This window comes from Triticum aestivum, chromosome 3B (genome assembly GCF_018294505.1).
Source record: "Triticum aestivum cultivar Chinese Spring chromosome 3B, IWGSC CS RefSeq v2.1, whole genome shotgun sequence".
Classification (NCBI taxonomy): Eukaryota; Viridiplantae; Streptophyta; class Magnoliopsida; order Poales; family Poaceae; genus Triticum; species Triticum aestivum.
The window spans coordinates 240,124,618-240,144,296 of NC_057801.1; the positions used below are offsets into that span (position 1 = coordinate 240,124,618).

At 47.9% G+C, this 19,679-nt stretch overlaps 1 protein-coding gene and 1 long non-coding RNA gene across 6 annotated transcripts; one reads left to right on the forward strand and one right to left on the reverse strand.

Moving 5' to 3' along the window:
- The first annotated feature begins 920 nt into the window (after nucleotides 1-920).
- On the forward strand, nucleotides 921-4,760 carry LOC123069517 (uncharacterized). Of its 5 annotated transcripts, none has more exons than XR_006432598.1 (4): nucleotides 921-1,383; nucleotides 1,473-1,646; nucleotides 1,743-3,270; nucleotides 3,833-4,760. It is a non-coding gene; the product is annotated as an uncharacterized lncRNA (long non-coding RNA). The 5 variants fall into 5 exon arrangements; XR_006432597.1 differs by having other exon boundaries at nucleotides 3,998-4,760; XR_006432599.1 differs by having other exon boundaries at nucleotides 922-1,383; nucleotides 1,743-2,904; nucleotides 3,062-4,760.
- A 12,996-nt stretch (nucleotides 4,761-17,756) lies between these two features.
- Nucleotides 17,757-18,991, reverse strand: LOC543139 (expansin-A8). Its single transcript, XM_044488620.1, has 2 exons — nucleotides 18,783-18,991; nucleotides 17,757-18,657 (listed from the first exon to the last, which is right to left on the reverse strand). The coding sequence occupies exons 1-2, from the start codon at nucleotides 18,925-18,927 to the stop codon at nucleotides 18,029-18,031; spliced, it is 774 nt and encodes a 257-aa protein (XP_044344555.1). The 5' UTR covers nucleotides 18,928-18,991; the 3' UTR covers nucleotides 17,757-18,028.
- Nucleotides 18,992-19,679: the final 688 nt, after the last annotated feature.

Below are 19,679 nucleotides of genomic sequence, written 5' to 3' on the forward strand. Positions count from 1 at the left end.
CCATCTTCGTCGATCCGGGTGAAAAAGGGCATGACGGTGAAGGTGCGCACGCGCGCCGGGATCCTGCCGACGGGGCGCTGCCTCCTGCTCTGGCTCGCCGCCCGCGTCGTCTCCGGCGCAGCAGGTGACGACGGCTACATCGAAGTGATCTACAACGGCAACTTCCCCCGCGACGACCCCCTCCGAACCGTACGCGTCGCCATGGACGACGTCAGGAGCATGCCCGCCATCGTCGAGAGTTCCTAGGAGCTAAGGCGTTCTGATCAACCCCGTGTCTGGAGTTCCTAGAGTTGGAAGCCAGAGAGATTCAGAACCGTACGCGTCGCCATGAACAAGCAAGGGCGCTCAAGGATGTCCTCGCTCGCTAGCTACTCTTTGTAAACCACACATGATGCATCGAGCTACTGCAGAAGCAAGGATGGATGGCCAAATTAGGTGTATACAATGCACCAATTCAGAGTTTCAGACTGCATAGAAGGAGGGTTTGGAAGCTTGGGCGATTTAGGAGGGGTGTAGCCTTCCTAGGACGGACTGCCTCGTGCACTGTCACAGAGAGAGTAATACTGTAGCCCGTTTTTTCTTTTTTGCGAGCTCAAACTTTGTATTACTCAATCAAGGTCTCATTACAATCCTCAACAACTATCTTCAAAACTTCAGGAGGACCTGACCCTAACCAAGTCATTAAGAACAGTAAGACTGCACCTAATCCCTGTCCTCTTATGAATTAGGCATTTCTGGCCGTTTGATTTCGTTTGTTAAACGTTAATGGCCGTCAGATCTAAAGTAAACGCTATGTTCGCCACGAACTGGGCCTGAAGTCGCAAGGGCAGCTACTCCCGTAGCTATTTTGCAGCCCTGTCGTTAATTGGGCCATGTCTCCTGCTCGGCCCAAGGTTAAGCCCGGTTCAGCCTTACACGACGGCATCTCCCTCCCTTCCTTCGCTGCTCAGGTTACCCCCTCCTCTCCCCGCCGCCGCCCACGACCGCATCTCCTCCCTCCTCGCTTCCCTTCACGCCGATGTCGCCGCCTATGCCTCCGCGTCCCTCGCCCGCCTCGTGGCCACCCGCGCCGATCCTCTCGCCCGTGACGAAGGATCCTCCCCTCCCCAACATCTCTCGCGACCTAGGCGAGTCCTCCCGACACCGTCGCCGGCAAGAGCAACCGGAGCAGCGATGCCCGACAACTTGCCCGGTGAAACTGGAGAGAGACAATGATGATATGGGCATGGCGTGATGCAGATTTTCCCGGCGGAGCTGAGGAGAGGCGAAGAAGACAGTGGACATGATGCTCCTGCGCGTGGAGCTCTTCTGCACCACTCCACGACCCATCTTCTTTTCGCTGCCAGCCGTCCGGTAAACAAGCCCGTGACCACTTTGCCGCAGGTATGTTCGCACCTCCTTCCCTTACGGTCGCGCCACCGCGCTACCTGATGTGTGGATGTGTGGCATCTGATTTTTTGGGCGCCGGTTAGGCGGACACGATGCTACTCGGTGCACAACCCGCAGTGGGCGCTGAAGGTGTTTCGAAGAGCAATGGAGGGGGCGGATCCGGCGCACGTCACGGTGTTCTTCAGTCAGACTCGCTGACCAGTTGCAGGCACACTGTGACATGCCGCTCGAGGAGTACCAGGATAATCAATTTGGGGGTAATACAAGGTCCACGCCTCCCTGACAATTCGTATTCTAGATGTATGCATGTGCTAAGATTTGTCTTGCCTTGATCTGATTTTGATGGCTTGCAGTCAAGTGTCTATTCTCGAGATTGGATTGACTCTCATTCCATCATTTTCCTTGTGGTTGTTCTTGGGCTACTATTAAATGAGTGGTATGTGCTTGCTGTTCATTCTTTTATGTATATCGACATCATCGATTGACACCATATTTACACTATTTTTATTCATGATGTTCTCCTACTCAAAAAAATGAATGCAAGTTCTCCAGCTTGATGGATTCAAGCTCGGTTGTGATGGATTGGCCTGGTTCTGCTGGGTTGTAAGGCGAGGCACTGATTTCTACTTTAATGTTTTTTGCCAGAGAGTATTATGTTTGAATGCCCACATCATCCTTTTTGAAAGTGCAATTGACTACAATGTGACATTCTTTTTTTAATACCAAAAAGTTCAAAGCTTTATAAAAAAAATTGAAACATAATTGCTTTGGCATGTTCAAAAGTATACTGCAATATTAGTAATTTCAGTGCCCATTCTGAAGTGCCAATATCTGAATGCTAAATCCAAACTAACAAGCTCCAACAGGCAAAATTGGCATGACATCGATCTTTAGCAGTCTGTAGAGGCACTAGAACATGACAAGAACTTTTTCTATTTAACATTCTATTGCTCATTTTCCTACTTTTATATCCGAAGCTAACCAAAATTTGGGTGGTTGATATTTTTACCTACTCTACATTTTCTAGCTTGACGGATTTTGAAGGTGAGGTACTGATTTCTACATTATTTCATTGGTGGGGTATGTTTTGTACGGACTCGTAAGAATTTTTTCCTCACCACCTGATGTTATATACTTTGTGGTATTGAGAAGCCACAGTACGGAACCAAAGCTTTGAACTGTAGTTTTCCTACTTAATATTCATTGCTAAATTTCTCATTTTATCAGTAGTTGAATCTCTATTTTGTTCTTGTGTAAAAAAGGTGCTTCAGTACTGCCCTTTGTATGCAATAGGGAAATGGTCTCTTTGTTCATCACGAGAAACAATAGTTTAAAATTTAGAAATGCTTATGGAGATTACAATATTAGTCATGTGATCCACATCGGATTTTTTATATCATTGCTGATGCACCAAGTTGTTTTTGTGGGCAGATCAAGAATGTCTACCGCGTGTTGGGTCAAGGTGACAGAACACAATTCATCCCATTATCATTATGGGTGTATGATGGTATAGTTGTAAGTTAGGATTTATAATACATGAAAAAATTGATTGCACGCATAAGTAAGAAATGTAATTTACAGGATATATATACTTTTACAATCATACCCTTATGCCACTTGAAAAAGGTGAAGGCAGGTGTTAATTTGATGTCGCTGTTTTGAATACATGCAGTGAGTGATGTTCATACTTGGCATTCTTTGTCAGAATAGTGGTATGAGGCAAGGCTTCAAAATAAGGGAACAGAAATGTTACAGAGTTATACGTGTGCTCAACATCATTTGCCATTATTCATGTTAGAGATAATTCGGTGACCTTAATTATGATAACCTTGGATAATGTCTGCTCCTCGTGTTGATTGCTATTCTTCGGCTGGTATGAAGGTGAGTGAGAGAGTTTCTCTACTGTAGTTTGTTGGAGTTACCATTCTTCAGAAATTTCTCAATGGATGTAATCAACAGTTCTTAGATGATATGTATTCTAAATTAAGACATAGATAATAGAAGTTACCATTTTTTACAAATTTCTGAATGGATATTAATACACAGTTGTTAGACAATATAAATTTAGAGAAGGTAAATTACTGAAGCAAGTTCCAAAATTCTATTATGGATATCCGCAATGGTTCGCAGTGTGTTAACCACTTGATTCTACCAATATCTGTTCCATAATTAACTGGACCGTTTGTTTCTAGAAGCTTGCTACTTTCCTATTTGATTGACTCCATGAATATTTGCAATGTATCAGACAAAAAACAGTGTTCCAGAGCATTGTATTTAGATTGCCATCCAAATGAAGAGGCTGTTAATTTTAATGTTGGTAATTTATATTTTGCATGGACGATAGCTTATACAGTGTGACTTCACAATGCATATATTTTTGATGGGATGAAAGTCAACCTGCTGTTCCATAGTTCACTGGTTAGGCATTCTTCTACTACTGCAGGTTATAGTATTTTTACAAACAACTTTGCACGAGAGCAAATACAAGCTTTTAATGAGAGCAAATACAAGCTTTTAATGTTGACATACTTGCACAACATTATCTAATATTGAATGTATCCATGATGCCTTGCGATATATTGAGAAACTTCTTCCGTTGGGCTCGAAGGTGGGCTCGCTTGGGGCGGTGACGGTTGCCTCGACGCCCTCTCCACCTCCGTTGGAGCCTAGTCAGTCGGAGTATGCATGTGTGGAGGGTGATGGTCCAGACATGGCTAACATGCGATCGCTTGAACCCTTTGGAGGTGTGGTTCCTATGGCTGATAAAATTGTTGTGGCCGGAGTGTTGGTGCCTAATCCTGGTGTCCTTTTAGCCACCAAGATATGTGAATTCCTAGCCAACCTGGACTCTGAAAATTCTGGAAAGACGATTGGATGCCTCTTGGAGGAAAAAGCTTTGAGGGAGAAGCACAAGAAGGGTGGCGCTAACTCTAGATCTGGCATCCTCAAAGAGAAATCTTGCAGGAGGAAAAGCAAGAAGGATAGCGCTAGAGGGGAGGCGCAAATGGTTCCATGATGGATGGTTCTCGGCTTTCTGAGTTGCAGATGTGTGCTCGGTCATGGGGGTGGTTTTCGTCGATGTGTTTTCTTTGAGTTGCATTATGTCGATTGGTTTTCTTTTGCAGTACAGTGACCCATATGTTGTGGGTTGCAGTAGTAGTGTGTTGGGTGCTTCGGTCCCGTGGCTCCATGATTCGGGAGTAGTTCACATGTGGATGGGGTCGTGCTTTTGAGCATGGTTGTAATGGTTTTCGCCTGGTTTTCCATAAATTAACTAGGCAACTCTCTTCTTCTTAATTAATGGATGAGGCAAAACTTTTGCCTCCGTTTCAAAAAAAAAAAAGAAAAAGAAAAAAAAAGAAACTTCTTCCCGATTGGTAATTTGTATTTTGTCCTTAAAGCTTCAGCACATGTCTTTTGTGCCTGTAAGATTATTGTAGGGAATTATTCTCAATATTTTGTGTTTGCATGTTCTATGGTCACCTAGCACCGCATTATTTCCCCGTGAACTCATTAAATTCTGCTCTTTGGTAACCAACAAATATGTGTGTAACTTTATGCAAATTTAACTCCAATGTTTTATGTGTACTTACTACATTTCCTACCATTCTATTACAAAAATGGACGGGCGCGGCAATGCGCGCCTTCGATGATCTAGTAGTCCTATTATTAAGACGACCAACAGTAGCTAACTTGTCTTTTTTTTTTTGCGGGTTGCGAGCTCAAACTTTGTATTACTCAATCAAGGTCTCATTACAATCCTCAGCAACTATCTTCAAAACTTCAGGAGGACCTGACCCTAACCAAGTCATAGTCCTATTATTAGGACGACCAAAAGCAGCTAACTTGTCACTCGCCTTATTTTGTAGGCCGACGTGTCCTGTAGGACCATCTCTTTGCGTAAACGGTAGGACGAAGTTGCATGGGTCCCAGAAGGCTCTTTGGCCTACAGATGACCAAAGAGTACTCTTCGGCCTATAGATGACCAAAAAGTACTCTTCGGCCCTGTTCCACCACTCTTCGGTTGCAAGTAGACCAAAGACTCTACTTTGGCTTGGAGTTGGCCGAAAAGCTCATCTTCGGCCAGCAGGTGGTCGACGTGTCATAGATTCGACTTTTGTGCATCAAGACGTATAGTTTCCGAATTTTCTATAAAAATAATCATAGTTTAAAAAAAGTCCAATAAATAAACTTAAAGATGAATAAGCAGGGCGGCCATACTAGTTCACGTACACTTCGTGCTATTAAAAATCACAAGTGGCCAATTGGTGTGGTGGTCTTCCTAGCTCGAACAAGCCAATGCCTTCTCGTTTGGTGCGAGTTCGATTCCTGAAGGCGCCAGCAGCTTCCCACTGGTGCCTGAAGCATATAGGGCGTGTTTGGTTGCCGTGTGTTACAGGGGCTGCTTGGATCGCTACCAATACTAGCCCTGCCAAAAAGTTGGCTCGCCCACGTATTTTGGTGGCCGTTTGGATCGGCGCCTGAAAATTGGCTCGCCCAGTGCGCCCTGCGCCCCTCCATGTTAATAGCGCCGATTTGTTGGCGAGTCGCAGGCGCGGAAAGGCTCAGCCAAAATATTGGCGCGGTTGTTTGGTGGGCCCTGTGCAGTGCATGCAGCAGAATATGTTGATTTGTCACCAACCAGCAGCGCTTTTCCACTCTACAAGTACGTAGACCTGTGCGTGATTAGCAGCATGCATCAATTTAGATTAGAAGAATGCCTGATGTATGCTGCTGCGGACAATTAACTACTAGCGGCTTACAAGTGCAACAATGACTTACACTATTATTTTGACGATTTCATTTTCACATCGATTTCATCTAAGTTTTGATCTATATATTTTCTTAATTTTAAACAGTAGATGCATTCAAATATTTTCATAACTAGTATAATCATCAGGAGGTTTAGATGGTCGCAAACCAAACAAAATAAAGATCCCAGTTGTCAAAATTTTGGTGGATATAATGGTCACAATCCAAACAACAACAACTTGCCAAAAGTTTGGTCATGCCCATGCTTTGGTCATGCCAAAGTTTTGGTAGGGCTAGCTGGGGCTCAAACCAAACAGCTCCACAGTACCCGCATTGCATACACTTCTCCATCCAACCTAGTTATGCAAATGCAGCCTCAAATGCACCATATGCATGTTGTTTGGTTGCCTGCATGCCCTCTTACCTGCATGGGCTGAACCACACTGCCTGGTGTTTGGTTGCCTGCATATTAGTGCACAAACCCAAGGCATGGTGTTTGATTGTATGCAAGGCCTGATGTGTGGTAACCTCTTTGGCTAGGGTGAAGTTACCACCACACTTCGCCAGCACACATCATAAGCACAATAGAGTATAAACAGAGCATCAACTAGCATAATTCAGATATAAGCAGTACCGTAGATATAACAGTTCAACGCATAAACCATAAATAGTTCAAAGCAGACTCGATAGTAATTAAAATGGAGGGGCCTCGGCCCTACTCCTTGGCGGCGAAGGCTTCGTCATGCTTCCCGAACTTGTTGACGACCTCAATGCCATCGTCGTCGAAGATGATGACCTTGAGCGTGTCGGGAGTGAGGAGCTTGAATGTCACCATGTAGCCGATCTTGATCTGATGAACGCCTGCGTAGGTGGCCCAACCCTGATCCAGGGTCACCCTGTCGCTCATCAGCTTGACTGTCACCTTCCAAGAGCAGCCGGTGTTGTTCCTGAGCTTGAACTCCGTCGGCACCGCGACGAAGTGCTTGGTGAAGTCCAAGGGAATGGGGATGCACTCAAGCTTCGGTGCAAGGATGACCTTGCAGAAGTGGGTTGGGCCATCCTCCTGATGGTAGTGGTCGTAGTTGCGGCGCTTGTTGCTGGGGGGCTCTTCCATGTCCTCGTCGTCGCCACCCTCAGGCGTCTTCGGGTCTTCCTCGGCGGTGGGCGTCAGCTCAACCTCGTTAGGCATTGGGTGAAGGGGCTGCTTGCCCTTGCTGTCAACGGCCGGGAGCACCTCCGTGCCCATCTCATTGCTATCCTCGATCTGCACACAAGTCATGGAGTCAGGCATTGCACAGAGTTCATGGCTGATTCAAGAGCTTGTAGTTAAAATGACATGACTATCACTCTTCTCCTCTCCACCCTCCTATATTTACTCACCCTGCCCACCACTATTTACCCACCCCCTCTCTTCTCTCACTGTCAACCTTCCTCCTCTCCATCGCCATGAGCTCTAGCTCCAGCTCCAACGGCAACCCCTTCCCTTGGGGTATTGGCTGGAGGGCCTTCTTCCTCGGGTGGTAGGCTGATGACCGAACCAAGTTCGAGAACACCATGGAGGTGTGCTCGAACTTCGGCTCTATGTCAGACATGCAGAACGAATTCAATGCCGTGCTCATGAAGGCCACTCAAGATGAGCCAAAGACGCTGATTCCTGTTGGGGAACGTTGCAGAAAATTAAAAAATTTCCTACGGTTTCACCAAGATCCATCTATGAGTTCATCTAAGCAACGAGTCATGGGAGAGAGATTGCATCTACATACCACCTGTAGATCGTGTGTGGAAGCGTTCAATGGAAGGGTGATGATGGAGTCGTACTCGCCGTGATTCGAATCACCGATGACCAAGTGCCGAACGGACAGCACCTCCGCGTTCAACACACATACGGAACGGACGACGTCTCCTCCTTCTTGATCCAGCAAGGGGGAAGGAGAGGTTGAGGAAGATGGCTCCAGCAGCAGCATGACGGCGTGGTGGTAGTGGAGCAGCAGTACTCCGACAGGGCTTCGCCAAGCTCGTGACGGAGGAGGAGAGGTGTTGGGGAGGGGAGGGGCTGCGCCTTGGTTGTGTCCAGCAGCCCTCCCCTCACCCCTCTATTTATAGGGGAAGGGGCAAGGGGGGGCGGCCCCTCTAGATGAGATCTAGAGGGGGGCGGCGGCCAGGGAGGGGGGCTTGCCCCCCAAGCAAAGGGGGCGCCCCCACTAGGGTCCCCCCCCCAACCCTAGGCACATGGGCCCAAGGAGGGGCACGCCCAGCCCTCCAGGGGCTGGTTCCCTGCCCCTTGCGGCCCATGAGGCCCTCCGAGAGGGGTGGCCCCTCCCGGTGGACCCCCGGAACCTCTCCGGTGGCCCCGGTACAATACCGATATGCCCCCGAAACTTTCCGGTGTCCGCATGACAACTTCCCATATATAAATCTTCACCTCCGGACCATTTCGGAACTCCTCGTGACATCCGGGATCTCATCCGGGACTCCGAACAACATTCGGTAATCACATACAAGTCTTCCTAATAACCCTAGCGTCACCGAACCTTAAGTGTGTAGACCCTACGGGTTCGGGAGACACGTAGACATGACTGAGACGACTCTCGGGCAATAACCAACAGCGGGATCTGGATACCCATGTTGGCTCCCATGTTCTCCTCGATGATCTCATCGGATGAACCACGATGTCGAGGATTAAACAACCCCGTATTCAATTCCCTTTGTCAATCGGTACGTTACTTGCCCGAGACTCGATCATCGGTATCCCAATACCTCGTTCAGTCTCGTTACCGGCAAGTCACTTTACTCGTACCGTAATGCATGATCCTGTGACCAACCACTTGGTCACTTTGAGCTCATTATGATGATGCATTACCGAGTGGGCCCAGAGATACCTCTCCGTCATACGGAGTGACAAATCCCAGTCTCGGTCCGTGTCAACCCAACAGATACTTTCGGAGATACCTGTAGTGCACCTTTATAGTCACCCAGTTACGTTGTGACGTTTGGTACACCCAAAGCACTCCTACGGCATCCGGGAGTTACACGATCTCATGGTCTAAGGAAAAGATACTTGACATTGGAAAAGCTCTAGCAAAACGAACTACACGATCTTGTGCTATGCTTAGGATTGGGTCTTGTCCATCACATCATTCTCCTAATGATGTGATCCCGTTATCAACGACATCTGATGTCCATAGTCAGGAAACCATGATTATCTGTTGATCAACGAGCTAGTCAACTAGAGGCTTACTAGGGACATATTATGGTCTATGTATTCACATGTGTATTACGATTTCCGGATAATACAATTATAGCATGAATAAAAGAAAATTATCATGAACAAGGAAATATAATAATAATCCTTTTATTATTGCCTCTAGGGCATATTTCCAATAGTCTCCCACTTGCACTAGAGTCAATAATCTAGTTACATTGTTATGAATCGAACACCCATAGAGTTCCGGTGTTGATCATGTTTTGCTCGCGAGAGAGGTTTAGTCAACGGATCTGCGACATTCAGATCTGTATGTACTTTGCAAATATCTATGTCTCCATCTTGAACATTTTCACGGATGGAGTTGAAGCGACGCTTGATGTGCCTGGTCTTCTTGTGAAACCTGGGCTCCTTGGCAAGGGCAATAGCTCCAGTGTTGTCACAGAAGAGTTTGATCAGCCCCGACGCATTGGGTATGACTCCTAGGTCGGTGATGAACTCCTTCACCCAAATTGCTTCATGTGCTGCCTCCGAGGCTGCCATGTACTCCGCTTCACATGTAGATCCCGCCACGACGCTCTGCTTGCAGCTGCACCAGCTCACTGCTCCACCATTCAACATATACACGTATCCGGTTTGTGACTTAGAGTCATCCAGATCTGTGTCGAAGCTAGCGGCGACGTAACCCTTTACGACGAGCTCTTCGTCACCTCCATAAACGAGAAACATGTCCTTTGTCCTTTTCAGGTACTTCATGATATTCTTGACCGCTGTCCAGTGTTCCTTGCCGGGATTACTTTGGTACCTTCCTACCAAACTTACGGCAAGGTTTACATCAGGTCTGGTACACAGCATGGCATACATAATAGAACCTATGGCTGAAGCATAGGGGATGACACTCATCTCTTCTTTATCTTTTACCGTGGTCGGGCATTGAGCCGAGCTCAATCTCACACCTTGCAATACAGGCAAGAACCCCTTCTTGGACTGATCCATTTTGAACTTCTTCAAAATCTTATCAATGTATGTGCTTTTTGAAAGACCTATGAGGCGTCTCGATCTATCTCTATAGATCTTGATGCCTAATATATAAGCAGCTTCTCCAAGGTCCTTCATTGAAAAACACTTGTTCAAGTAGGCCTTAATGCTGTCCAAAAGTTCTATATCATTTCCCATCAAGAGTATGTCATCTACATATAATATGAGAAATGCTACAGAGCTCCCACTCACTTTCTTGTAAACGCAGGCTTCTCCATAAGTCTGCATAAACCCAAACGCTTTGATCATCTCATCAAAGCGAATATTCCAACTCCGAGATGCTTGCACCAGCCCATAAATGGATCGCTGGAGCTTGCATATTTTGTTAGCATTCTTAGGGTCGACAAAACCTTCCGACTGCATCATATACAGCTCTTCCTTAAGATGCCCGTTAAGGAATGCCGTTTTGATGTCCATCTGCCATATCTCATAATCATAGTATGTGGCAATTGCTAACATGATTTGGACGGACTTCAGCTTCGCTACGGGAGAGAATTTCTCGTCGTAGTCAATCCCTTGAACTTGTCGATAACCCTTAGCGACAAGTCGAGCTTTATAGATGGTAACATTTCCATCCGCGTCCGTCTTCTTCTTAAAGATCCATTTGTTTTCTATCGCTCACCGAGCATCGGTCAAGTCTGTCAAAGTCCATACTTTGTTTTCATACATGGATTCTATCTCGGATTTCATGGCTTCAAGCCATTTTTTGGAATCTGGGCCCGCCATCGCTTCTTCATAGTTCGAAGGTTCACCGTTGTCTAACAACATGATTTCCAGGACAGGGTTGCCGTACCACTCTGGTGCGGAACGTGTCCTTGTGGACCTACGAAGTTCAGTAGCAACTTGATCTGAAGTACCTTGATCATCATCATTATTTTCCTCTTCAGTTGGTGTAGGCATCACAGGAACATTTTCCTGAGTTGCCCTACTTTCCCATTCGAGAGGTAGTACTTCATCGAGTTCTACCTTCCTCCCACTTACTTCTTTCGAGAGAAACTCTTTTTCCAGAAAGGATCCGTTCTTGGAAACAAAGATCTTGCCCTCGGATCTTAAGTAGAAGGTATACCCAATGGTTTCCTTAGGGTATCCTATGAAGACACATTTTTCCGACTTGGGTTCGAGCTTTTCAGGTTGAAGTTTCTTGACATAAGCATCGCATCCCTAAACTTTTAGAAACGACAGCTTAGGTTTCTTCCCAAACCATAATTCATACGGTGTCATCTCAACGGATTTAGACGGTGCCCTATTTAAAGTGAATGTAGCTATCTCTAGAACGTATCCCCAAAATGATAGCGGTAAATCGGTAAGAGACATCATAGACCGCACCATATCCAATAGAGTGCGATTACGACGTTCGGACACACCGTTACGCTGAGGTGTTCCAGGCGGCGTGAGTTGTGAAACGATTCCACATTTCCTTAAGTGTGTACCAAATTTGTGACTTAAATATTCTCCTCCACGATCTGATCGTAGGAACTTTATCTTTCGGTCACGTTGATTCTCTACCTCATTCTAAAATTCCTTAAACTTTTCAAAGGTCTCAGACTTGTGTTTCATTAAGTAGACATACCCATATCTACTCAAGTCATCGGTGAGAGTGAGAACATAACGATATCCTCCGCGAGCCTCAACGCTCATTGGACCGCACACATCGGTATGTATGATTTCCAACAAGTTGGTTGCTCGCTCCATTGTTCCGGAGAACGGAGTCTTGGTCATTTTGCCCATGAGGCATGGTTCACATGTGTCAAATGATTCATAATCGAGAGACTCTAAAAGTCCATCAGCATGGAGCTTCTTCATGCGCTTGACACCAATGTGACCAAGGCAGCAGTGCCACAAGTATGTGGGACTATCGTTATCAACTTTACATCTTTTGGTATTCACACTATGAATATGTGTAATATTACGCTCGAGATTCATTAAGAATATACCATTGACCATTGGGGTATGACCATAAAACATATCTCTCATATAAATAGAACAACCATTATTCTCGGATTTAAATGAGTAGCCATCTCGTATCAAACGAGATCCAGATACAATGTTCATGCTCAAACTTGGCACTAAATAACAATTATTAAGGTTTATAACTAATCCCGTAGGTAAATGTAGAGGTAGCGTGCCGACGGCGATCACATCGACCTTGGAACCATTCCCGACGCGCATCGTCACCTCGTCCTTCACCAGTCTCCGCTTATTCCGCAGCTCCTGCTGTGAGTTACAAATATGAGCAACGGCACCAGTATCAAATACCCAGGAGTTACTACGAGTACTGGTAAGGTACACATCAATTACATGTATATCAAATATACCTTTGGTGTTGCCGGCCTTCTTATCTGCTAAGTATTTGGGGCAGTTCCGCTTCCAGTGACCCTTCCCTTTGCAATAAAAGCACTCAGTCTCAGGCTTGGGTCCATTCTTTGACTTCTTCTCGGCAACTGGCTTACCGGGCGCGGCAACATCCTTGTCGTCTTTCTTGAAGTTCTTCTTGCCCTTGCCCTTCTTGAACTTAGTGGTCTTATTGACCATCAACACTTGATGTTCTTTCTTGATTTCAACCTCTGCTGACTTCAGCATTGAAAATACTTCAGGAATGGTCTTCACCATCCCCTGCATATTGTAGTTCATCACAAAGCTATTGTAGCTTGGTGGGAGCGACTGAAGGATTCTGTCAATGACCGCCTCGTCTGGGAGGTTAATGTCCAGCTGGGTCAGGCGGTTGTCCAACCCAGCCATTTTGAGTATGTGCTCACTGACAGAACTATTTTCCTCCATCTTACAACTATAGAACTTGTCGGAGACTTCATATCTCTCGACCCGGGCATGAGCTTGGAAAACTAGTTTCAGCTCCTCGAACATCTCATATGCTCCGTGTTGCTCAAAACGCTTTTGGAGCCCCGGTTCTAAGCTATAAAGCATGCCGCACTGAACGAGGGAGTAATCATCAGCACGAGACTGCCAAGCGTTCATAACGTCTTGGTTCTCTGGAACGGGTGCATCACCTAGCGGTCCTTCTAGGACATATTGTTTCCTGGCAGTTATGAGGATGATCCTCAGGTTCCGGACCCAGTCCGTATAGTTGCTGCCATCATCTTTCAGCTTGGTTTTCTCTAGGAACACGTTGAAGTTCATGTTGACATGAGCGTTGGCTATTTGATCTACAAGACATATTTGCAAAGGTTTTTAGACTAAGTTCATGATAATTAAGTTCATCTAATCAAATTATTACAATGAAATCCCACTCAGATTAGACATCCCTCTAGTCATCTAAGTGTTACACGATCCGAGTCGACTAGGCCGTGTCCGATCATCACGTGAGACGGACTAGTCATCGTCGGTGAACATCTCCATGTTGATCGTATCTTCCATACGACTCGTGTTCGACCTTTTGGTCTCTGTGTTCCGAGGCCATGTCTGTACATGCTAGGCTCGTCAAGTTAACCCTAAGTGTTTTGCATGTGTAAAACTGTCTTACACCCGTTGTATGTGAACGTAAGGATCTATCACACCCGATCATCACGTGGTGCTTCGAAACGATGAACTTTAGCAACGGTGCACAGTTAGGGGAGAACACTTCTTGAAATTGTTGTAAGGGATCATCTTATTTACTACCGTCGTTCTAAGTAAACAAGATGCATAAACATAATAAACATCACATGCAATTATATAGTAGTGACATGATATGGCCAATATCATATAGCTCCTTTGATCTCCATCTTCGGGGATCCATGATCATCTTTGTCACCGGCATGACACCATGATCTCCATCATCATGATCTCCATCATCGTGTCTTCATGAAGTTGTCACGCCAACGACTACTTCTACTTCTATGGCTAACGCGTTTAGCAATAAAGTAAAGTAATTTACATGGCGTTCTTCAATGATACGCAGGTCATACAAAAATAAAGACAACTCCTATAGCTCCTGCCGGTTGTCATACTCATCGACATGCAAGTCGTGATTCCTATTATAAGAACATGATCTCATACATCACAATATATCATTCATCATTCATCACAACTTTTGGCCATATCACATCACATGTCAATTGCTGCAAAAACAAGTTAGATGTCCTCTAATTGTTGTTGCATCTTTTACGTGGCTGCAATTGGGTTCTAGCAAGAACGTTTTCTTACCTACGAATAACCACAAAGTGATTTTGTCAACTTCTATTTACCCTTCATAAGGACCCTTTTCATCGAACCCGCTCCAACTAAAGTGGGAAAGACAGACACCCGTCAGCCACCTTATGCAACTAGTGCATGTCAGTCGGTGGAACCGGTCTCACGTAAGCGTACGTGTAAGGTTGGTCCGGGCCGCTTCATCCCACAATACCGTTGAAGCAAGAAAAGACTAGTAGTGGCAAGCAAGTTGACAAGATCTACGCCCACAACAAAATTGTGTTCTACTCGTGCAATAGAGAACTACGCATAGACCTAGCTCATGATGCCACTGTTGGGGATCGTTGCAGAAAATTAAAAATTTTCCTACGGTTTCACCAAGATCCATCTATGAGTTCATCTAAGCAACGAGTCATGGGAGAGAGATTGCATCTACATACCACTTGTAGATCGCGTGCGGAAGCGTTCAATGGAAGGGTGATGATGGAGTCGTACTCGCCGTGATTCGAATCACCGATGACCAAGTGCCGAACGGACAGCACCTTCGCGTTCAACACACGTACGAAACGGACGACGTCTCCTCCTTCTTGATCCAGCAAGGGGGAAGGAGAGGTTGAGGAAGATGGCTCCATCAGCAGCACGACGGCGTGGTGGTGGTGGAGCAGCAGTACTCCGACAGGGCTTCGCCAAGCTCGTGACGGAGGAGGAGAGGTGTTGGGGAGGGGAGGGGCTGCGCCTTGGTTGTGTCCAGCAGCCCTCCCCTCAGCCCTCTATTTATAGGGAAGGGGCAAGGGGGGCCAGCCCCTCTAGATGAGATCTAGAGGGGTGGCGGCGGCCAGGGAGGGGGGCTTGCCCCCCAAGCAAAGGGGGCGCCCCCACTAGTGTTTCCCCCCCAACCCTAGGCGCATGGGCCCAAGGGGGGGGGCGCCCAGCCCTCCAGGGGCTGGTTCCCTGCCCCTTGCGGCCCATGAGGCCCTCCGAGAGGGGTGGACCCCCGGAACCTCTCTGGTGGCCCTGGTACAATACCGATATGCCCTCGAAACTTTTCGGTGTCCGCATGACAACTTCCCATATATAAATCTTCACCTCCGGACCATTCTGAAACTCCTCGTGACGTCCGGGATCTCATCCGGGACTCCGAACAACATTCGGTAATCACATACAAGTCTTCCTAATAACCCTAGCGTCACCGAACCTTAAGTGTGTAGACCCTACGGGTTCGGGAGACACGTAGACATGACCGAGACGACTCTCGGGCAATAACCAACAGCGGGATCTGGATACCCATGTTGGCTCCCACGTGCTCCTCGATGATCTCATCGGATGAACCACGATGTTGATGATTAAACAACCCCGTATTCAATTCCCTTTGTCAATCGGTACGTTACTTGCCCGAGACTCGATCGTCGGTATCCCAATACCTCGTTCAGTCTCGTTACCGGCAAGTCACTTTACTCGTACCGTAATGCATGATCCCGTGACCAACCACTTGGTCACTTTGAGCTCATTATGATGATGCATTACCGAGTGGGCCCAGAGATACCTCTCCGTCATACGGAGTGACAAATCCCAGTCTCGATCCGTGTCAACCCAACAGATACTTTCGGAGATACCTGTAGTGCACCTTTATAGTCACCCAGTTACGTTGTGACGTTTGGTACATCCAAAGCACTCCTACGGCATCCGGGAGTTACACGATCTCATGGTCTAAGGAAAAGATACTTGACATTGGAAAAGCTCTAGCAAAACGAACTACACGATCTTGTGTTATGCTTAGGATTGGGTCTTGTCCATCACATCATTCTCCTAATGATGTGATCCCGTTATCAATGACATCTGATGTCCATAGTCAGGAAATCATGATTATCTGTTGATCAACGAGCTAGTCAACTAGAGGCTTACTAGGGACATATTATGGTCTATGTATTCACACGTGTATTACGATTTCCGGATAATACAGTTATAGCATGAATAAAAGACAATTATCATGAACAAGGAAATATAATAATAATCCTTTTATTATTGCCTCTAGGGCATATTTCCAACAATTCCTGACCCAGCGAAGGGCGCGATGGCAGTTGACATCCTTAGCTAGGCCATGAATTAGGCCGTCTCCGACGACCCTAAACAGAGGAAGAAGTGGCGCAAGTACACGACTTACTTTGCTCCTAATGACCGCCGTGCCCCAGTGTACTGGGAGACGGATATCGCGCCGCCAGCGGTCATCGGCGGGGAGCCTAAGGAGGAGGAGGAAGAGGCGGTGCACATGCCAGCTAGGGCGCCGGAGCCAGTCCGTCCTACCTGGCAGATCGACCTCGACTCCGCCGAGGACGACGAGGATGACCCGCCGGCCCGCACGGAGATGAAGAAGAAGATGAAGGCCAGCGACTCGATCAGCCGCTCCACTCTATTGACGGCCGCCGCGGTCAGCCGGTGTCCGTTCTGTACCCCCTTTTCCCCTATTCCCCCTATTCCCCTATCCCCCAATCCCAAAGTCTACCGATCTTGCATGTATGAACTCGTATGAACTGATATGCACTAGTATGAATTAGCCCTATGCTTAGCTACCTCTATTCCCCATTCCCGTCTGCTGTGGATCGAATCTATCGCCGTCGATCGAATCTAGCGTTCATGTCGAAGAGAGAGAAGTGCTTACCGCCATTGATGGAGTCCGGTGGTCTTCTTCCTCTGCTTCGATCCGCCGCCGCCGGTGATGGTGTCCGGTGGTCTTCTTCCTCTGCTCCGATCTGCCGCCGCCGGTGAGAGTTGGGAGAGTGGGGAAGAGTGGGGAGAGGGAGCGGTGAGGGGCGGTGAGGCTAATAACTGCCAGTGCTTCAGGAAGCAACGCGGCTTCTCGAGCGTGCCTGCGCGCGTGCATCCGCGCCCGCCCACGTGCACCGCTCGGGCCTGGCCCTGGAGAAACTGCCGATTCGTGCGTTTCCAGTGAGTCAGGCCCTGAGATGCTTTAAGAAGCGTGCGATGCAGGCCCAATAATGTATGCGGGCTACCAAACAGGCCCAATCCTTCCCGCGCGGGCCTGGTTGGACCTCATGCGGGCAACCAAACACGCCCATAGGACCTCCCCGTGGAGGATGCTCGCCAATAGAGGGCTGACACGTGGGCGGATGTCAACTTTCACACTGAAAATATCTAGACAAGTTTGATTCAGCAAAACCATTTCTTATTTAGTTTGTACATGATTCTAGAGAGTCAGAGAGAGAAAACTGATACTCACAATGCAATAAGCTTATAGACGGAAACATATATACTTTGGGGGAAAAAAGCACATTCCTGCGGCTGAACGTGCGTGAATATCCAACCGGTAGCCAAATACACTGATCAATGGAACGACACACAATCCAGAAACACACTGATAAATACGTACATAAACATCATTCGTGCAGTGCAGGCGGCGTGGTCTTCTCGATCGATCGTCTGGTTAATTTGGCCACCGATAAGCAGTGATTACACGAATACCGTATAAATTTGGTTTCATGCAGCATGGATATGCACATGGATGGGTCAGTACAACTGAGCCCCGGACGTGTACGTGCCGCCGAACCACCACCCGGGCGGCGCGACGTCGTTGGCCGTGACGACGCGGCCGTCGTCGGATTTGACGCGGAACGAGAGGCTCTGCCCGTCGAGCTTGGCGTTGCTCTGCCAGTTTGCGCCCCAGTTCCGGCTCATCTCCATCCAGTTGGTGCGGGAGCCCTTGATCCACATCTGCGCCACGCCACCGCTGCCGCCCACGTTGGTCACCAGCACCAGCTCGAAGTAGCTGTGCCCGTTGATGGTGAACCTGATCCCGCCGCTCCGCTGGCAGCGCACCCTCCTGTAGTTGACGGGGACGATGCCGGCCTTGTACACAGCGATGGTTTCCCACGCCGGCTGGGCCATGTCGAAGTGCTGCCGCGGCGGGTTGCACCAGCCGCCGTTGTCGCCGGCGAGCGCGTAGTTGGGCGGGCAGAAGTTGGTGGCCGTGACGGTGATGGAGGTCCCCGGCTTGCACATCCGCGACTTGCGCGTGTCGCACGCGATCGTGAAGCACGCCCCGCAGGACGCGCCGTTGTTGAAGAGGGCGGTGCTCAGCGCCGTCGTCTGCGTGCCGTACCCCGCGCCGTACAGGTTGCCGTACCCGCAGGCGCCGCCTGATGAGATCCGTGCATGGGTGCATGTCAGCATAAGGAGCATAAGCCATGTACTGTAGTCACAATCCAAACATCCTCTTAAATTTGGCGAAAAAGATGTCGAGCTACGAGCCGAATTGACTCACCCATGGTGCCGGACGCGTCGCCGCCGCCGTAGAACGTCGCGTGGGCGGGCGTCCATTGAGCCGCCGATGCTGCCCGGAGCAGCAATGCGAACAGCGCTGGGAGCAGGAGCATCTTGATGACCGCCATGTCGGTGATCGATCCCATCGAGCAAGACACGGTGCTAATACAAGATCGTACTCTGCTTGGAATGTCCTTGCTTAACTGTACGTCCTGTGTTCTGCGGAAGCATGTGCCGGCACGCCTATATATATATACTGCCCTTGGTGCAGGCAACTGGAGTTGCAACTACGGTACAGTATTCATCAGTCGGTCGCTACCGACCGGCTGACGGGGCCACGAGAGGCGTATTGACATTTCATGTTCCAAGGGGAGATTTGCAGTGTGAAAGCGAGCGTGCTTAGCGCGTCGGTGTTTTCTTTGAGAAGCGAGTATCTCGGCTGCGTGCATGGTAGGCTGCTCTTGACTTTTCGCGCAGCTGCACGTTGAGTTCATGATTGGATTGGATTGGATTGGATTGAATGCTAATGTCTGGCGGAGCAGCAAAACTTTGTGCTGCCTATTATATGAGATTCTGGATAAACGGTGTTCATGTGCATGTGAGTTCTCCCGGCTGCTTATCAGCGGATGAAGTCACCTGTGAGGTGATGAGCATGTCATAGCTTGCCCGCCCTGTCTCTCAGTTTTCAGCACGAACGGTCGAGTTACCCCTATGGTTTGATCACTGCAAAATGCATGGTTAAAACATTTGTATAAATGCAGACGCTCGCATACATGATTTAAGACACCATTTTGGCTTCACCGCCGCAACCATCACATTTGTTTTAAAAAGGAGGATTACCCTGGCCTCTGCATCACCATAACGCACATAACCATCATTATTAGTTAGGGATAATTAG